Source organism: Calonectris borealis, chromosome 14 (assembly GCF_964195595.1).
Source record: "Calonectris borealis chromosome 14, bCalBor7.hap1.2, whole genome shotgun sequence".
NCBI classification, from domain to species: Eukaryota; Metazoa; Chordata; class Aves; order Procellariiformes; family Procellariidae; genus Calonectris; species Calonectris borealis.
In genome coordinates this window covers 16,558,574-16,579,128 of record NC_134325.1, presented here as the reverse complement: position 1 = coordinate 16,579,128, position 20,555 = coordinate 16,558,574, and the positions used below count along the sequence as shown (strand labels likewise).

The window sequence follows — 20,555 nt, the reverse complement described above, 5'->3', positions numbered from 1 at the left end:
TAAAATCTGAAATCTAATGATGATAATTCTTATAATTGGATCTGTACTAGTTTATAACAAATTGATTTTAATCCAAAGAATACTCAACATGGAAACATTTTAATTGTTTTAAAACTTAATTATAGATATGTTCGATTTGCTTTCCCAAGACACAAATTCTGCAGAAAATGAGAAACTTAGGGAAATAAAATCTTACTGTCATTAAATTAATGGAATTCTCAATTTGTGGTTTTTTTTTATCTCCTTATAATTCACTAAAGAAGGTGTGAGTGTGAGCTTGGATTGAATTTGTCTCTAGCTTTTTGACTCAACCTGATCACTGATTTGACTTTCATACAATTTCTTGATTTCTTGCCATCTTTTTGACCAGATTTATTGTCAGTCAACAGCTTTTTGTCCGCCTGTTGACATACCGTACCCTTTTTGCTGCAATTGTCTTGTCTGATCTTGAATAAGCAATGAGTTATAGCCAGAGCTTTTCCAGCTGGTAGTTTGATAACATGATAGTAAATGACGGCTCAGTGTGTCTGGTTCTTTTATCACCTTTGCTGCTGTAGTTGCACAGGCAACCATGGGGGATTCCTCCCTCTCACTTATGGAAGTGAGATCAGAAGGAGACCTAATATCTCCATTAACTTCACTGTTCTTGTGTGGGCACTTGCTTCAATGATGCATGGTGTATGTGATACTGTAGGGAACTGCTTTTTTTTAAAGAAAAAAAAAAAGGAAAACTGATGCCTGTGGGGTTCTTTTAATTTTATTTTTCGTGACAGCAACTGATGCAACTTGCCAGTAAAGACAATTCGGAAGCAAGAAAAAGGACTTGGCCCTGCTCAGCCTTAAGATTGCCATCTCAAGGGCATTGACTAGAAGCGCTTGTGGAATGGCCAGTTTTGCATTCCCTAGGTCTGCTGCACTTCTCAGTTGTAAGTCCTACTAGCTGCCAGGCACCTTGTGCATCATTTGCACCTTGTAGCCTCAGCAGGCATTTCTGCGTTCATAACTGTGTAGGGCAGCTTGATGCTGTGGGAGCTAATTCTGGAGCCTGAAGCAACATAGCTGAATCAGTGTGGCATGGCTGGTGAAGCTAACTACCAGCAAAGAGTTTTACCTGTACTGGTTCTGGCACCTGAGCTAGTCTTTTGGCACGGTGTGGCACAGTGTCTTGTAGGTATGAAAGCAAGCTTCTGGCTAGCAGGGGTGTCTCTATATAGGGGTGTTTCTTCATACAGGGTAGATACAGAGGTATTGTCAATATTCTCTGTTCAAAGTAATGTATTTGATCCCTCAGGTTATGAGAATGGTGGCTTTAATAACATATTTTGTCTTTTTTGGCATTAGTTTTCCTCTGCTTTCTTAGCCCTAAGTGTGTTTGATCATATTTTTAAACTTCTCTCTGCAATCATGATAGCTAGAAAATGTAATTTATTTTTTGAAGAAAGCAGAAATTCTCATTCCATGTTTTCGTTCCACCATCTGAGGCATCATGAAAAAAATTTTGGGAGGAGTGGGGACTAGATTCATATTAAAAAGGTGTATTGGTAATATACCAGGCTGCCTGCTTTCTTAGTGGAGTTTCACAGCCCTTTGGAAAATGGGATTACTCAGGTGTGGACAGTCCTGTGGGATAGTTATTGTAGCTCCTACTGAGCAAAAATCCTGGTTGTTAATCTCTGCTCCACTTGCCAGTTCACAGTGATGGCATAGCTGCAGAAGGGATGCTGAAGAAGTAAGTTATGGTATGGGGAAGGCTGGAGGGGGATAAGGGAAAAGAGGAAGCTATTTTGGGACAAGATGTTAAGAAACAACCAACTGAAGAGCAGGACAGCTGTTTGGTCTGGAGATATGGTGAAGCTGATTTCCTGGATGGGAAGAAGATGGAGTAAAATTTGGTGTAAAATATCCCCAGAAAGGCTCTGTCTCTATTGTTTTAGAAAACTTCTGCCAGCAGCTAGACCTCCTATGTACAGTCTTACTCTAAATCTCGCAGAAATCAAAATCATAGAAATATCTTGACCTTGATTTACATTCTATACAGCAATTTCTATATGGATACCTCAAGATGGGAATTTCTACTTTGCCATACCTTTGAAGGACCCAATTTTTGGAAATTAGGTGATCAGTAATTCTAAAGAATAGACACTTTTAATTGGACACAGCAGAACAACACATGACACTTGAAAATGTTGGTCTTCTATCTGCTGTGTTTGTTAGAGTTGAATGACATATCAGTGAGTTGTGTAGAACATGAAATAAGAGGAGTAAAACTCGGACTTGCATAAAGTGAAAAGACTGTCTTTAACAAAAATCTGGAGTGAAATTCTTTAATTCCTTCAAATACTTGGAAGGAAAACAACTATGCTTGGAGATAACGCATTTGGAAAAACTACTACAGAATTTTCAACTTAAGTTGCCTTCCCCCGCCCCCCACCTTTTCTTTTCTTTCAACTCTGGGCAAAGAAATGTCCAAGTAGATTGCTTTAGTTTTGATGTTACGGTGTAAAGAATGAATTTAACTTGCTGCCTGCTAGTTTACCAGTGTTGTTGCTAGAGATTACCAGAATTATAGATTGAAAATTATGTGATCCTTGCCATTGCACATGTTTTTATCAATGTCATTTTTTAAAATGTTGTTTATTTTCAGAATGGAGTTTTAGTAAAAGTAATAGAGACTTGTCCGCCATTGAACTGCTCAGAAAAAGATCATGTTCTTCCAGAGAACCAATGTTGCAGTGTTTGTAGAGGTAAGCCAGACATTATGCATGCTTGGAAAGAATGTAAGTTGTTGATTCAATGCGGGGCAGGGTTACACTGGAAAGAGCAATTCCTTTTTAATGAGATATTAGGTACCTCTATAAACCCGAGTCTATAATTAGCCTTCACGTAAAACCAGTCTGTGATATTCCTTTGGGTAGAAGACTTACCAGATACAAAGCTGTAATTGCTCTGAATTAGAGAGGGACAGGAGAAAAGGAAGAGTTGAGGGAGAAAGGGCCCAGTATCTCTTAAGAATTCTCATTAGGAGGAAGTTATGTTTGAAAAAGAGATATTTTATGTTGCTTAAACTTGCAACTGCACTGACAGGGTTTTGGAAATGGGCTTTTAAGCTCTCTATTTTAAAATCACAAGAACAATGTTACGATTCCAGTGTTTGGAGGTTGATTTAGATCTGAGCTCTCTCAGGACTCATTTATGAATTAAGCTGGACAATTACAGAATAAAAATGAAAAAATAAGCCTAGAGCCCAGAACCTCATTTTTCCTCCTTGCAGTGGGGTGTTGAGATATAGGTTCCTCTTGCTTGTTCCCTTTCAGCCCTGGTGAATCCAAGTTGTATGCTGGACTAGACTGAACAAATCATAGCTGAAATGTTAGTTGAGAAATCTCCTTAAATGAGGAAAATGCAGGTATCCCAAGGCTAGAGAACTCGAACAAGCTTTCCTCTTAAAGTATGTTGTAATTAGTGAGCTGTTGGGTGAAAGGTGTTAGAATAATCATTCCCTGTGTGTGTCTGTGTTGTACCTCTGTTCCACACCTCTCCCTTGGTGCTGAGTCTCAGCTGAGCTTAAAAGGAGCCTGGTCTATCAGAGCAGGACTTGCGTGTCAGCCTTTAGTGACGCACCTCAGAAATTTCAAGCGAGAGGTCTGCTAAGTGAGCACTAGACATGTCCAGGCTTAGATGGTTATTGGGACCTGCTGGACTACTTGTCTTGCCTGTATGTAAATTCCTCCAGTGTGATTGTAGAGGCCAATGAAGGGGCTCTGAATCTCTCCCTTAATAGGTAAATATTAATAAATATGCATAGTTAAATATTTACTAAGGCCTTGAACTTGCAAGCATATGCATGTGGTTGTGGGGGCCAGCGTGTTTGAGACTGCTTGCTGGATCATGGTCTAAGAATATACGCATTAATTTTTTTAAACAGTTTCTAGAAACATCTGTAACTATTTAAGCAAGCAGTAAATGTAGCTTCTTTGTCCCTCAGAGGGCTCGATGTCTTAATGGTAGTTCTTAACAGATGGCCCAGTTTGATGTAGTGCAGTACTGAAAAAATTATCTTCATTACTTAAAAGCATTAGAAATCTGAAAGCTTCAAAGTTGATGAAAGATAAGTTCTGTAATTATTCAGTTCTATACTATTGTTAATGGTAGGTACTCTTTTTAGATATTCATCCCAAAACTGGTTTTATTATTTATAAAATAGCATGAATATATATACTTATGTGATGGTCTCTACAAGCAAAGGAAGGAATTGTACGTTCACTTCCTATGAATTCTGATACATGGTCCTTTCAAATTGATACATTAAACTTCCACTTCATTTCTGCTTTAGCTGACTGCTAAAACAGTGCCACCCCCTTTTGTATTTCATCTTTGCCTTTTAAAATTCTTTTGAAAATTATACTTAAAGATATGATTAATTTTGTCAACTTTACAAAGGCATAAATTGAAGTTATCACTCCTAAATTGCTTTTTATGTCTTGAAGTAGAATATATGCTGCTTGACAGTTTTGCTTCAGTTGCATGCAACCCAAAGTGGTAGTATATCATTTTATCATATGTAGAGTGCTGGTGTTAAAAATGGATATTTATTAAGAATTCCATATATTTGGTATGGGTTTTATCATGCAAACAGGTGCCCTCTGATATGGCAGAGGCCATAGTTTCTGGTCCTGTCCTGTGCCAACATGTCCTTTACGGGGAAAGGATAGTGCTTCTCTGTTTTGCAATAACGACCTCTTTCAGAGACCTATTCAGCTTTTATTGTCCAAACAAAAGTAGTGAGAAAGAAATATTGTAGTAAATACAGTCCTGGGTAATCACAGCGTTTATTGGAAGCCCACATGGATCATATGCACATCATGTGCAAATTTCACATTATATGTATGGTGATACAGCTAATTCTTTGCATCAGCCCTTAGCTAGACCTTTAGTTAGTCAACAGGATGATTAGTAAGCATTTACTGGTAATGTTAAATGAGAACCATAATTCTATGTAAAGCTTAGTGCGTACTAGTGACTGGTAGGTTCTGTTTTTGTATCAGTTTGTGCTTTCTTTAGTATCTAGTTGTGGAAACAGAAAACTTCTACTGAATTTCACGTGCTGTAGAATTATAGAATATCTTTACTGAATTGGGCAAGGGTGGGAGGTTTGTAGCTTGTGCTTTTCTGGCTGCAGCAAAGAAATTTCCATTTAATGAAAGGATAAATGTGGGGGATCAACAGAAGGAAAAAAAACACAGAGAAATATGGAAACTTCATGATGCTGTGGTATGAGACTGTACCCTCTTCAGGGATCTCTGTAATATTTACAATAATAGATAAGTGCCTAAAATAAAATAGGGTATGCAAGAAAAAAAATAAATCTGTGGTGTTTATGGTGATGGAAATTGTGACTCAGCAAAGGTCCGAGTTGAATACTATAATGTACACAGCTGGTGGGCTTCCTAGAGGGTCATTATTGTTTGTAAATGGTTAGAAAAGTAAAGACTGCAAATAATATCTTTTCTTCCTCAGGTTTGCTACATGAGTTTATAGTGTAGCAAAAGCTAATATATTGCTAAAAGCCAATTTCTAGATTCCAGTAAAATGATTGTATAAGGTGTGCAGCAAGGCAGGCGTAGTATGGAAGAACTCTGCTATACAATGACAGCTTATTTTTGCGATTTGATGTACCTGAATGCAAAAATGAGCCTCATTGGATCTGTATATAGGATCTATCCTTGAATGTTATGTATAGTATACCTAGTTTTGCTCTTCATCTGTGTGCTTTAATATAAATGTCTGCTTAAACTATGTGGCTACTTTATATTTTTGAGCAGGACAATGTGGTATTATTAAACTCTCTTTTTAGGCTTCCAGAAATTTTAGTTAATTTTAAAATTTTACAAAGAATCATTGTGTAATAAAAGATATTTTTTACTACTTTTTTGAGGATCAGTCATTTTTCTTACAGCGTGCCTGCTACATTTTTTTATAGCCCAGGGACAAATCTAATACAAAAAATAGTGTCATAAAAGTGTTTTATTGTTCCCTTTAGCTGTTTTTCTCCTTGCCAAAGACAGTGTATAATTTTGAAAGAGTGGATTTTTCCTCTTTTGAATGAGTGATTCAAATAAAGTTTCATGAGAGAATTTTTATGTTGTTATGCTCACAATTTCAGTATGTAAGAAGAGCCTTAAAAGCCCTACCAACTTCAGTCATGCTCTCCTTAAAAGAGAGTGTGTGAGGAAATAATGAAGTAGTGAGAGTTGTTTGGTTTCTGGAGAAAGTAATTTTTATTTGCTATCCTGTAATATGGCTTGGCTGCCACTCTTACTTGTATTGCTTTGTTTTGTTTCAAGGGGGTTTTGATTCTTTCAATTAGAGGACGAGAAGGCTCTTCAGTTAGCATGTTTCTCATCTCTCCGTGTCTAGTCGTGAAACTGAGTTTTGCTTTTCCAGAAATTGAATGTTTCTCATTCATTGCTGTGAGGTATGAGTTATTTCAAGGTTTTAGTTTTATTAAGATTTAATGGATGTTGATAAATATGAAATTAGTTTCTTTCTAAACATGGTTATAATGTTACTTAGGATTTACAAGAGCTTTATATCTGAAAAAAAAAATCTTTATAAGCTTGTTAGGCTGTGCAGTACCATTATTCTAATGCACACAAATAAGCAGTACGTAATAAGGTCTGCATTGATATAGCAGCTTGAAAGAAGGTATGAGGTTACTGTTTTATGTCAGACCACTGAGTTCTGGGACCACAGTCTCTGAAGGCGTAAAAACTGCTGTTCAAAGTGCTTCATTGCTCACGACTCATTAAACAGTGATTCAGATCATGAAAGGGCATAATTGCTAGTGCAAATTTTAGGACTCTTCCTATGAGTTGTCCCCCAGATTTACTTTACACATTTATGTAGTAACTGTGGGGTTAAATCATAACAATAGTAAAGATTATGAGGTTGAAATTACCTTGGACCTTTTGAGCATTGCTAATGCTATTAATGGAAGCATTGTCAGCATTCTTTTTAGAAGCCTCTGAAATGTGAAGCAGTGAAATGTGGATTGCTGAAGGTAGCTTCTTGAACAGCAAGAGAACAGGGGTTTTACAGTTTTTGAAGTGAACAGCTAGGGGTATTGTAAGTAGTACAGAAAGTATTACAGATCTTAGAAGGAAACCCTCAGAAAAATGAGAGGCATGTTCGTGTTGCCCATAACAAAAGTAGGAAGAGATATGGATATAAGAGATATTGATTCCCGCAGTAGTTTTGAATGAGTTCTTGCATTCTTCAATCAATAATTAAGCCACATTACCATATATGTTAGGTACTTACAAAACTGGATGATAGCACAAAACAGCTTAGCATGCTGCTCTGGAAAAGCAGATTTTAGGATTCTGGGGACTGGAACCTGAAGATGTTGAGAAACTTGGAAAAATAGTTCAGGTGTCCCAAAATGGAATAAATGTTTAATTAAAAAAATGTTTAATTAAAAAAAATGTTTAATTAATGGAATAAATGTTTAATTAAGCCCTAGCCAGTTGTGCAGTTCCTAATGCTGCAGAAGTGACAGTTTTATGTCTGCTAGCGTGAAACCTGATCTTTTTCATAATTGTCTTAGTACATTTATTAATGGTCATTCTACAGTCAGAAGAAAGAAGTAGAAAGATGCAAATACATTCTTAAGAAAAATTGGAGCACCCATTCAGCAGCTTTGATAAAGGAAGAGAGAAATGTTTGGAGAAGCAACAGAGGTCATCAGGCCCATCAAAAATCTAAACACACTCTTCAATATTTAATTCCCCTGTTGGTAGTATCTAATTGTATCTTGAATGTCTTGAATGACTTTGAAGGGCTGTTGTGCACATTTATGACTGTGTGTGTATGTGTGGGGAAAATGGTTTCTGACATCTGTTCTGAATGTGTTTATCTGTAATTTTAATTCATGCTCACTTGCCTTGTTGTCTGTGTTGGCCTGAAATTAGTTTAGATTATCAGAACTGTTTAAGATTTTGTGTGCTTCTGTCAAATCCTCTCCAATTGCCTGCTTGCTCGGATGTGATGTTTCTATTTTAAGCCATTTCTTATATTTAGAGAGGAGCTGACTGTCTCAGATAAGACTTTGCTGAATATTCTGAAGTCTCAGTAATTCAGTTATTTTCACCTGGGCAATCGGAATGCATGCCCTCTGCTAGCTGCCACCCCTGGTTGAGATTCAGAGATCCTACTGCAGTATCAACGGGTGGTTTTGTCGTCTGCGTAGGTATTTTAAAGGAACCCTATAATCCATTTCACACCAAAGAATTAATAAAAATCAAGTGTTTGCATTCTTTTCCATTCTGCTTGCTTGGGGATAAGTAATTGCTCCTATGAATAGCTTGGCCATGAATAGATCGAGGTTTAAGTCAGTGCTTAGGTCCTTCCCCGATTAGTCAGGAATATAAGTGTGGTCGTTGCAGTCAGTGGCCCTGTGTATGTTCCTGACTGTTTTGCTGAATAAGAAAGAATTGAAATATTTCGCTAAATTAGACATTGAATTGGGATTGTTAAAGGTGAGAAGAACACAGCTAGCTTATTTTTGCACATTACAGTCCAAACTTGAGGTGGCCGTTATTTGCCAGAAGAGCAGGAAAAGCACTCAGGCCGAATATGAACTAAGATAAAGTAGATAGCATTGTATTCCTTTCTTGCCTCCAAAACCCCAGCTGGGGAGAATACCGACCAGGGTCTAAGAAATGTAAGAACTGCACCTTGGTATGCACCTCTTACTCTTTTGAAGTGCTAAATGTGCATCTTCACTACAAAAGAAGAGTACTTGGAAAAGCCTCTGATCCAATCAATGGTATGCCTACTCTGAAAGAGGCACAGTGAACCCTGACTCTTCTATACCATCAAGTACATATTTTTTTTCCCCCTGTTGGTTAACCTTAAATTACATTTGGTTTGTGAAAGCTTGGTAACATACAGTGTCATAGCACCATGCATGGTCTTAATAGGAATGGCTTCCATTTTCCACTTACAGAGATATTGAACAAGTTTTCTGAAATGCTATGGGAAACTGAAGTTAAGTCACTTTTAGTCAGCATTTTTAAAAGGTAGGAAACAGTGTTTGACAGGTCTTTTATAATAATAAATGCCAAGGCAACCTTGAGAGATGTAGTAGGTGTTCTATCCTAGTGTATTCCTAATGAGAGGAGAACAATGAAAAGTTCTTTAGAGACTTTAATTACATAAGTCACAGAACTGGAGCATTACTTTTTTTCTTCTATGCTCTTTTAACAGCCTTCAAGCTTGAAAACATAAGAAAGAGTCTGATTCTGAATGGAGACAGTTCATATTTGAGTTGATAATAAGGGAACAAAAGCAATACAGGTTTTTCCAGAGAATTTTTAACAAAAGGTGACAGCTCTAGTGGTACAAAATGGGTAGTTAGAGTAGTCATCAGATCTACTGATGAATTTCAGAGGTGGCAAATAAAGTGAAGAATTCTTAGGGCTATGATGTGATACTGAAAACTAATCAGCGGCTTGTGCTTGGGAGAAAGTGCTGTTAGAGAAGAGCGGCTGATCTGGAACTCGGGACTTGTGATGAAGGTTAACCCTGAGAAGCCATCCCTTTGGCTAATTGTAAGTTTTAAATTTGCCATGAACTAATCACAGCGTAAAATGTTGATTCACTGGGATAAAGAGCGCCCAGAATCAAAGATTTTTTTGGTGCAAAAAGTTGTATAAGGACTATTGTAACTAAAACATGCTGAGAAACATGGATGAGAGGGAAAAATAAGTAAACAAAGAAATAAATTTTAAATATCCTAAGACAGTAGTAACAATCCACACTAAATGAAAATGTGGTATTTTTATAGTGCCTAGGTTAACACACTGATATGTTACATTGATTCTGAGTAGTAGTGTCTACCAATAATAATAACATATAAAACTAATACTGTGTATGAGTTCAAAGGAGAATTATTATTCTAAAGGAATATACTGGGATGTCATAGTCTTAGGGGAAACAGTGATAAAGAAACCGTTATAAAACTTGTTGTCTCTTGGATATTATCGAGGATGCCAACAGAATAGTAATCCTGCTTGGGGAGTATAAATTAGATGCTGAATGGATAAGTTTGGGGAGATGGGTTCCAGTGTTTAGTTTCAATTATAATTATAAAGGCAAAAATGAGAAGTCAAAGACTATGATTGTATAAATGGCTAAAGGCAGTGTAACTGCGCCCTTTTTTACCAGTATAAAATGTACCCAGGCTTGACAAGGCTGTATCTGGAATACTTGAGTGGTTTTTAACAGACTGTGAAATGAATGAGGACTAGAAGGGATATCCACAGTTTTCATTAATGGAGTTGGTTCTTTTTCACAAGTTGGATTGCAATGAAAGAACGCGCTAACTGAGCCCAAGGAAAATACCTTGGTTGTTAATAAAATTAATCTGAAGTTTGATTGTAGAGTTGGACGTTGACACTGAGAAAGTGTCCTCCTTGCTAACAAGTGTTACATTTTTTTAAAAAAGACCTCACAACCCAATGTTAGACGATCAGACTCATAAAGTTGGAGTGCACTAAAATGACAAAACCTGAGTTTTAAATTAGTAGATGACTGAAGTGCATGTTTAAAAACAAATTAAAAAACCCTTAATGAACCACAGCTTCAGGATAGCCCAATGAAAATTTGCTTACTGTAGGTGAAAACTATATTTAGTATAAGCTAAAGTCTTCCGAAGTTCCTTAAAGAATATCAAAGCAAGGGATGCGAACAAAGATCTGAATCTGGTGTTTAGATCTTAGAGGTCCAGGTCGTCTTTTTCTTGGCTGTCTTTAGGGGATGTTAGGAAAGTTTAGGATCAGTGAACTAGAACTTTTAGTTTGCTCCTTTATGACGAGACAGAATTGGCAGAAATTGTTCTTGTGTTTGTATAAGCGCAAGTTGGAATACAAGTGGCTGATGGTATGTCTGGGTTTCTGATTTCCGTCCTTCCAGGAGAGAAAATCCAGAAAAAATAAGAATTACCAAAATGACTGTTTATTTATCTCAGGGAAATAGAAATTGACTCTTGGATATTAATAGAGAAAAATCCATCAAAAATAAACCAATGGGGGAAAAAAATTCCTGTTGTCAAATTCTGTAAGGTATTTAGTTATCTCTTACAGTACTTCCAGTGGAGTGCCTTTAAAGAGATAAAGTTGCAATTACTTTCATTTTAGACTTCAGCAGAGAGAGATTTTGACACATCTTTGAGAAATACTGAAAATCACGAGGACAAAATTTCAGCCAGTGTGCCTTTATAGAAGAAAGTGGGAAAGTTCATCATGTTTGTAGAAATGACTTTGTATGGAATTAAAGAAACTGTTCACAAAGAAGCTACTCAGAATTTGTGTCAAGGAAAAAGGAGAGATTAATAAAAATTCTCCCCTACAAAAAATGATGCATGGATAAACTGTAGAAATAATCCTGCTAGTTTTTGATGACAGAATTACAAGGCAGTGCGTGAGGTTGTTTTGACTACCAATATAGTTTTGTGTTCTAATGCAACGTCTCATTTTTGCTCTTCTAAAAGCATGCTTTATTATGCATAATAAGAGAACTGTGAGGGATTTTTTTTTAATATTACACTTTATTATCCTTTTGGTGTAAATTCTTGGCACTTGGAGATAAGGTGGCATTTTATCCTGCCTGGGTTCAGTAGAAGACTAATGTATTGTCATGGCTTCCTGCTCTGAAGTTGTCTTTTCTCCTGGCTAAAACAAGTCTTACAAATACATTTTTGAACAAAATGGTTTTACTGAGAATGAATTGATGAAGGAATCCAAAAAGCCTGTGTGCACCAGATAGGTTTATAGAGAGAATTTCTGGAATGTAGCATGCCAAAGTTTTTCAGAGTAATACAGTCAATGTAAATATTAAACCTGAATATCTGAAATAAACATGTTTTAATACCAGGTTGCATGTTCCTTGTATTTCAGGCCATAACTTCTGTGCAGAGGGACACAGATGTGGTGAAAATTCAGAGTGCAAAAACTGGAACACAAAAGCTACTTGTGAATGCAAGAATGGTTATCTCTCTGTCCAAGGGGACTCTGCGTATTGTGAAGGTAAACAAAATATTCAAAGACCTATCCCCTTAACAACCTTCTCAGAAACACAGTATTAAATAAATGGTTGACGAATGAATTTCATTGCAAAGTTTGGTTTCATGATGGTGAATATCACAAGGGCCCTTTTTGCGTTCATATATATGGATTGAAGATTATAAGTGGTGCTGAACCATTCAGATTACCTATCTATGGGCATACTTTGTTGTTGCAGTTGTGCCTTGGCACACCATGGTCACGCTGTCATTAAAATTTTTAAAATACCGTTTTTCAGACAATAGCACCTACCTTCTAAAATGTTTTTTAGCGAACATCATCTTTATAAGATGCATTAGTTTAGGAAGTGGGAATTCTGCTGACATTTGTGAGAAAGGTAAGTGTGAAGGTGTACTGAGGCTTGAATATAGAAATGATGATCTGCAGTCCTTCCTGAAGTACTTCTGTGGGCCAAGTGCTTTACTGAAATGGTTTTCCTGTGATACAGAAGAGACCTATTTCTTAGAAGAGTGTAGCTGAGGTACTTCTGTTGATGTATTATTCTATCACAGGAACGAATGCAATGGGGCATTATTCTCCTTTTTGTTTCTCAGTGTTTTCTAGAGCTTGCAGTTATTCACAGCTATGATGTACTTATTAAAAACTAAATTGATGAATCAACATATACCACATTCCTTCTTGCCTTTTGCATTGTGGTTTTTTTTTTTTTAATGCCCTTGTATGGCAGGCTGCAATATTTAATCTTTTGGCCATGATAGGAAGTTTTTGAACTACTTCGTAAAAAATATTTCCCTAGATTCTTTTTCCAATAGTACTGGTGATGGAAGGGAGATGGCATTTTTGACAAGCTGTTAAAATATACTGTAAGAATTGGAAGATGGGATGAAAGAATAAAAAAGACGTGCATGGACTGGGCTTAAATGATCCCACTTTCATAAAAAGACTTTTTAGTGTATGTAAGTGAACAGGACTGCTTTAAATAGCAGTTTATAAAGCTATTCAGTAAATTGCAACTATAAATCTTACGGTATTTAGTCAGTTCTGTACAAAGAAAAGTTTGAATGGTCCTATATATGCACTTTCAGTGATTGGGAAAACAGTACACATTTCTTTTTAAAGGTAGGCAGCAGATATACTTTATATAGAGAAACTTTTTTGTACAAAAAAACTGGGAGAAGAGCTGCTTTATAAGTACTGCAAGGACTACTCAGAAATCAGACAGTAACAAGGCTCGCTATCAGCTGTGATACAGAATCCAGTATTTGTTCTTTTTTGCTCTTTTAAATAAAATCAGTGCTTAGTGTATTTATTTACCTAGTAGCAGACTGTACCTTTTTTCCTCTATGGGAAAAAATTTAAACATCTTGACTGAAATAATTTTGGAGATGTTGGCAGGGCCTTAGTGGTAGCAGTGGGGAAAGAAAGAGCTTTTTGAACAAATTCGCAGGAATTACAACATATCTGGTCTATGTTGCGTTAAATTTCGGAAGGGCAAATCAAATCCCTGACGCTTGTGCATGTGGGTGAAACAGGAGGCAACAGAACAAACACAGCTGCTTTTGCTGCCTGAGACCATGGGATATACGAGAGAGGCTTTCTGCATGTTACGGAATTATAAATTTGCTAGAAGGAGAGTAGTTCTTAGGAAGTAACGCAGAGAAGAGCAGGCTCTTTAGCAAGGGGAACTACAGACTGAGGAATCGATTAGCCAAGAGGTAACTCCTTTCGGCCCTGTGAAGAGCTTCCTTTTACTCCTCAGAACAGCTTTCTGCAAAATTTCTTTATATGCCTCTCTAACCCCATTTCTCTCATCTATGTGTTCAATCTGCTAAATAGAATCATTTCGTAGCTGATTGTATCATGTTCTCAAATGCATGATGAAGCTAGGATTTAAATAAATGAGGTCAAAGGCATGTATCTGAAGGTACAATTTGACAGTTTGTTGGTATAGTATAGGGGTGGATTTTTTTTTGTGGAGTTTTGGATTTGTGCGTGTACTGTGTAAGAATTAAATGTGCAAAACACCTGAACAACAAGTAGTAAATATAAAAAACACCTGTGGAAGCAAAGAAGATACCATTCTCAGCTGTAGTTCTGAATTTGTCTTCATCATTCCTAAGCCTTTACACTTAAAAGACGTGTAAGATTACTGTTTCCTCTGAGATGGTAAGGTTAAACTATTTCATACTTGTGACATGTGCTGGTAAGTGGCACCTTAGTTCAGAGTGCTCCACATCATTAACTTGGAGCTTTCCAGATTTCTCATCTCTTCCAATGTATTTGAAATACTTGTGCATGTGAATTCTGATGTATGGTATTATTTTACCTTATTTGTGTTTTTACTGTTATTTCGGCTCACTCTTATTCACACAGTTTTGTCCTGCTGGTCCTTATGGTGTCATTTTGGTCCTGTAAGATCTCCAAAGAATTGTGTCTGAGTCTGCTTCGCTTTTTCACATGTATCTGTGTCTTTTTTTTTAACATTCCATATTCACATTTGCAGTACAGCGGAAAAAATTAAATATATTCAAATGTTTGTCAGAGAATTGGCACCAGCAAATTTGTAAAATAAATTACAAAAACCCAAGAGGCTTTTACTATTCATTCTCAGTAACTACTTTTCAAGTAGTTAGCAGTTCCTCATGTCAAAATATACATGTAGGATAACCACTCACTATATGTATTCCATTTTTTGAAATAACATAGATGTGTTTAGGGAAGACAGTTTCTGAAAACAAACACGTAAATGAAGCTTGTAATGAATGAAGGAGCTAAGTGGAGATTCTCCGTGTTCTGTAAAAGCAATGTATTTCACTTAAAAACAGAAAAGTTTGGGGTTTTTTTTGACATCTGCCTACTTGTCTTGCATATATGAGACGTAATTAGAGCATTCATCATTTGCGGAGAGACGTATAGAGATACTTCTATTAATCATGTTGACTGAGGTTTAACTACTGATGGGGATACTTAGGCACAAGTGTTGAACCAGTGTCCATTTATCTCTGTCACATATGCATGGATAAATTCTGGGAATCGCACAAGTAGCTAGGGAGTCCGATGTCTGCAGGAGGCAAGCATTCAAATTGTAGCAGCATGTGCACACTTGCAGCTATGACTTTTTAGCACATGACCTAAGAGTACATGTGTTGAGGGCTGAAAGTTGCATGCATGAGTTAGTTACAGACGGCACAGCAGTTCAGTGGCAAAACCAGGACCAAAGTGGGGAATTCATTTGAGTATGTCTCACGCTGATTCTTCCAGACACGTTATGTGATGTGTACAGCAGACCTGCAAATACTCTGTACTTCTTCAAAGCCAGAAAACTCCGCGGTCTGTGAGTACTTCACAAATATTAATAGGACAGTCCGCATAATGCAACTAAGAGGCAGGAAAGTGTCAGCAAATGGAGAATCTGAAGCTCAGAGATGAAGTAAGAAAAATCAAGCCAAATCAGGTGAAACTCAGGCTTGTTGCTAGCATGATTATCCTCACTTTCTAGATGCTAAGAGCCATCTCTTCTGAAAAGAATTTGGTGATTTTCTGCTGTATGTTTCACAGTGAAGAGCAAAAGCAGAATCATTTTTTCCCACCACATTTCAGTTCTGCATTCTTTATTACCTTCTTAGCTTGAAACATTAACAGCCCTTTTCTACCTGCAAAGTTGTTATGTTGGTGCAAAAGTGATTATTACCTAATTGCTGTTGAGCTCTGACTCATTGTGAGAGCTGTTTAAATCTGAAGTGGGATGAATCTCCCAGTTAGGATAAATGCATGCCTCTTCTCACTGACAAGAGTGCATGAAACAAGAAAACTAGTATCAACCTTCTGTCCTTCATGGACAGCTACTAATGCACCCAAGAAACATCCAGTAAAAGTGATAACAGTAGCATACCACAAGATGTCTTGTCATGTTGCACAGCATGTGCTTAAGCAGTGTCACCAGAGAATGTTCCTGTGATAATGGGTATAAGATAAGAAAGGATCCATTGACTAGAGTGGACCTACAAGATTAATATTCTCATTTTATGACTATATTGTAGGGTGTGCTTTCCCTATATACCTAACTAGGATGACACGTGCTCTCTAGGATGTCTTCCAGCTGTTGGTGTAAAGAGTGTAAACAAGCAGTGTGAATCTGAGTTGGTCTTTTCGGAACAGGTAACAAAATAAAGCTATTTTACAAGAATATAAAAAAAAACAAAACACCTTTTCTGGCAGAAGCAGCCTGTTAGGCAGTGGTTAGACAGGATATCTGAGGTGAGTCTCCTTTGCCCTTATAGAAGAGGCCAAAAGTTCTGAGGCCAATTGTAGTGGTGAGAATGCCTCATATTGGCTTTATTTTTACTTTTTTCTCCTTTACTGGTAAAGTTGCATGGGTTAATAGTGACAGGAGAAGATCTGTGAAGACTAGATTTCTGTGAGATTAATTCAGGCAGTATAGTTAGTTTCCTTAGATGACCTGACCTTCAAGGTCATCTTAGTGCTGTTACCTCAGCTTACAGAGTTAATGAATTAAATGCCTTAATATTTGTGAAAACTCTTCCCATTTTTTGTCCGGATAGAATGCTCTAGAACCCCTTGTGACTTTCATTCAGAAGGAACTTGACTAAGTCACTCTTTCCCTTCTGTTCTTCAAACATGTTATCTTAATTTGTTGTTAACAAATTATCGTTCATTTCAAAAAATGTCATGTAAGCTATGACATACCAGCCAAATTCAGAAAACCCACTCATTTTGTAGCGTGGGGAAGAGTTATGATGATTTTACTGGGCTGGCAGATATTGGGGAGATGGCATAAAGATGAGTGAAAACCTTGGGAGAAAACTGAGTGCTCATTTGGCCCGAAGCATGGACCCCAAGCATGAAGCATGGACAGACCAGGCAAATTGTCCGCCTGATGTGCCACACCACCGTGCGGTGGTCTCCTGTAGCTTCTGCTCCCTTGCTAGGCATCCAGTCTCCCTTCTACAACAGCCTGATATTGCACATGGCACCAGGAGAGCAGCGGGCAGGCGGTGTGGTTAGGGCTAGAGACATCTCCAGTACAGGCTGGGAGCTCTGCTTTCAGGCCAAGACCTCTGAGGACAGGTTAGATAAAGCTTTATATCTCACTCACTTGACAATAAAATTCAAAGGCTAATATTTGTTTTCCCTTTTTTTTTTTTGTTCTGTTTTAGGTATTTTGATTTAGAGCTCTGCAAGTTAGTTGTCTCAGTATTTGAGCTTGTAAGCAAGAGATCCCATTCTTACTTATCGTAGGCTTGTAGAGCAATATTATTTCCCAACACAGGAGTGTTGTTTAACTTACGTACATAAGGCTATCAAGCTCTCAACCTGAGAGAGAGTAAGCTTGGAACCTCAGGATTCTGCTGCTAGTTATTTTAAAAATAAAAACACATTTAATTTCCTTGTAATTTGTAAGTATGTTCCAGACATATACAGTGGTCTTTACTGCTTTCTGTTTCTTTTCCTTTGAGCTTGATGATGTCAGATGTAGTCAGGAAATTCTCTACAGAAGGATAGATATGTAAATATGTTGAAAAATTCTGTTCTGAAGATACTCACATTAATGTAGGTTTGTTTTCTGAAAGTCATACAGAAAAAATAATTGCAAAATGCAGAGGAAAAAGGAGTTTTTTCCCATTGTCACAGAAATCAGGAAAAATAAGCCTTTTAAGATTAATGATTTAGTTCCAAATGCAAAGACCTCTCTATCAGCATGCTTTAATGAAAAAAGAAAATAGAAGTTTACTTCTGTTGCAAAACACAGAGGAACAAGAAAATCTTTTGTCATACAATGTGGCTTCTGTTATGGTTCTGGAGAGAGCTTCGTAAAGCTTACCTCTAATGTTTTGATCCTTTGACTCATCACACCCTGTATGTAAATAGCTGATTAGTGTGCAGAACTTTTCATGAGCAGTTTAAACTGAAAAAGAATAAATCCAGTCCTGCATATGGCCTTCAGACTAAAAGTCTGCTGGCAATCCACTGAGTTTCCACAGCTGATGTTTTTCTTGCTCTATAAAATAAGTTGAATTTTGTTGAATTTTCCCCTCCTCCTCTGTAGTGATTTCATTGCAGCTGTTCTAATTTCACTGCATTGTGGCTTGGGAGGTGACATTAACATTTTGTGGTATCATACAAACCTTCTGTGTGGCAGTGATGTATGACTGTGGTTTTGGATAGTGTCCGTTGACTTGACTTCTGGGTCAGCTTTTAATGGTAATCCTTCTGTTGTTGTACTCTCAAAAAACCTGCCTCACAAGACGTCTGTTTTTCCTGCAGTCGATATTGACTGTATACTATAGTAAACTTATGTTCTGTGCTGCATAGGTGTACATATATGCATAACTGTACATACCGGATACTTCATGAAATTACCTAAAGTTAAGAAAATGGAACAAATGTTGATGGCAAATGACTATGTTCGTTGCAAATGCACTGAATTTTTCTCTGCGCTGAAACTGTAGCAAAGAGGAGAAGGGCAAGAGAAGAATCTAAAAATGTTACAGTCAAGATCATCATCTCTGCCGCAAAGACTGCCTCAATGGCAGTGTTTCAGCTGGAACCAAGTCCTCACATGGAGACTTAAAAAAAACCCCACCACAACAAAACAAGAAAAAACCCCAAACCACCCCCCCATGCGAAAAACCCCAAACAAACAAAACCACCCACCCCCCTTTTTTATAAACATGTGACTTTGCCAAGTTGTTTTTTTAAAAGTTCACAGTTTCTTTGAAAGACACTTGTTAACCTGCTTTTTAAGACTTCAGTTACCTGACAGTGTAAATTTTAAACTTCCACTCATGTATGTAATCCTATTTCACTTTACTGAAAGTCCCTTCTCTTGGTGATATAATGCAAATAATACATTTGTCCTTGCTACTGTTTTCCTAGAGAAAGACTTTTATTTTAAATGATAATCTTAACCATTGCATGAACTCAAATTCATCTTTTATAATATGATCAAAAGGCAGGCACTCGTCAGTCAATCTCCTGCATTTGTGGGTTTATGGACTTTAATAAATGAGACTGCAGTTTCCTTGTGCTATGAGCTGCTAGTGGAGGAGACTGAATAAAAAAACAAAATAGACCCTCCCCCCTGCCAAGTAAATGCATACGTTCTAAAGCGTATAGAGATGATACACTTGCTGTGTGGACAGAAAGTTTTCAAACAAAATGTTAAAATTTTTATACTAAGAAGATTCAGGAGCTTGTTGGAAAATGATATTTATGCCTTATATGGCTCCAGATGTATTATTTGTGTTATCAAAACTGCTTTTATATTTACAAGTGAATTAGTTTGAATTCATATTCCAACTACTAAACCTTGGAAAGTGAAATTATTTGCCATCCCCTGGAGTAACTTTAGTTCTTTTGGTGTAATGTCATGCTGAGATTTATATGAAAATAAATTTTAATTTCTAATAAGGTAACCATATGTTTTGGAGTTGTTGTAATAAAGTGTCATAAATAATTATGGCTCCAAAGAAATTCAGCCTTGCAACTGTCAGTTCTTATGTTAGTAACTTGCATTTGAGTAGATTACAATCATTGCTATTAAAGGAAACAAACCTCTTCACCCCTTCAGAATGGCAACGAAAATCCTGCTCTGAGGCTGTTGAGATTTTTGTTCACCTGGAGGGATTGGGGATGCTGTCTCCCCATCAACAAATGCTCTTACATGTTAGGGTTGCATTCTTCTGAATTGTATTGGAAATAATTTGATACCTCGTATATAAAGCTTTGCTTTTTACCTTCTGTTATTTGCCAAGAATAGGCTGATAATTTCTATTACTGAATCAAACAATACTGGTCTAGTTCACTGTCTGTCTTTAAGCGCTTCACTGTTTTTCCAATCTATATTTGCATTCAGCCTCCAAGATCTCTTTGTGTGCCCACATCCCAGGTTTGGGGGCAGGGGTGCATTAGTGTATTTTTGAGTTTGTGGAGGGTGGGCGTGTAAGAGCAGAGATGGAACGGGCTGCCTCTCTTTAGGACAGCCTCTCTAGGAGGTGGCCTAGAGTTTATGAGTGCTTCATAAACTGCACTTTCACAGCCTTCACTTCTAATGACTTTTTAAAAATAGAACTTTGTCTCATTTTTAGATGGGTTAAAGAAAATCCTGGTGTCATGTTATTGGCTACTAATTGTAGCGGAATCTGACTTAAAAGCTGACCAGTAGGAGAAAAAAAAATATTGTATGTTCCTGCTGGGTCAGCATCATTATCTTTACACTATAATGATCCTTATAGCAAATTGTCCCTATTGCATGTTCTTGCACTGAAAGAGAAAGAAATCCATGCAATAAATGGTGACATGATATGTGTGTACTAACCCTTGTGAGCAGAAAGAGCTCTTACTGCTCTTTACCCATTAAGCCCTTGTATTCATCCTGATATTGCCAAAATTCTTTCTTCAAATTATGACACAGTATAGCTCCTGTCACGTTTCTGCTGGCATTAATGAAGA

The 20,555-nt window shown here is 37.1% G+C and overlaps 1 protein-coding gene across 3 annotated transcripts in view; it reads left to right on the top strand.

Moving 5' to 3' along the window:
* The window catches only part of NELL1 (neural EGFL like 1), a 294,286-nt gene that overhangs the window by 81,433 nt on the left and 192,298 nt on the right, over positions 1–20,555 (top strand). For all 3 annotated transcript variants that reach the window (XM_075163307.1, XM_075163306.1, XM_075163305.1), the window contains exons 11-12: positions 2,645–2,744; positions 11,958–12,086. In XM_075163307.1, the coding sequence (XP_075019408.1) occupies positions 2,645–2,744; positions 11,958–12,086 (229 nt within the window). The remainder of the gene's footprint in view (positions 1–2,644; positions 2,745–11,957; positions 12,087–20,555) is intronic.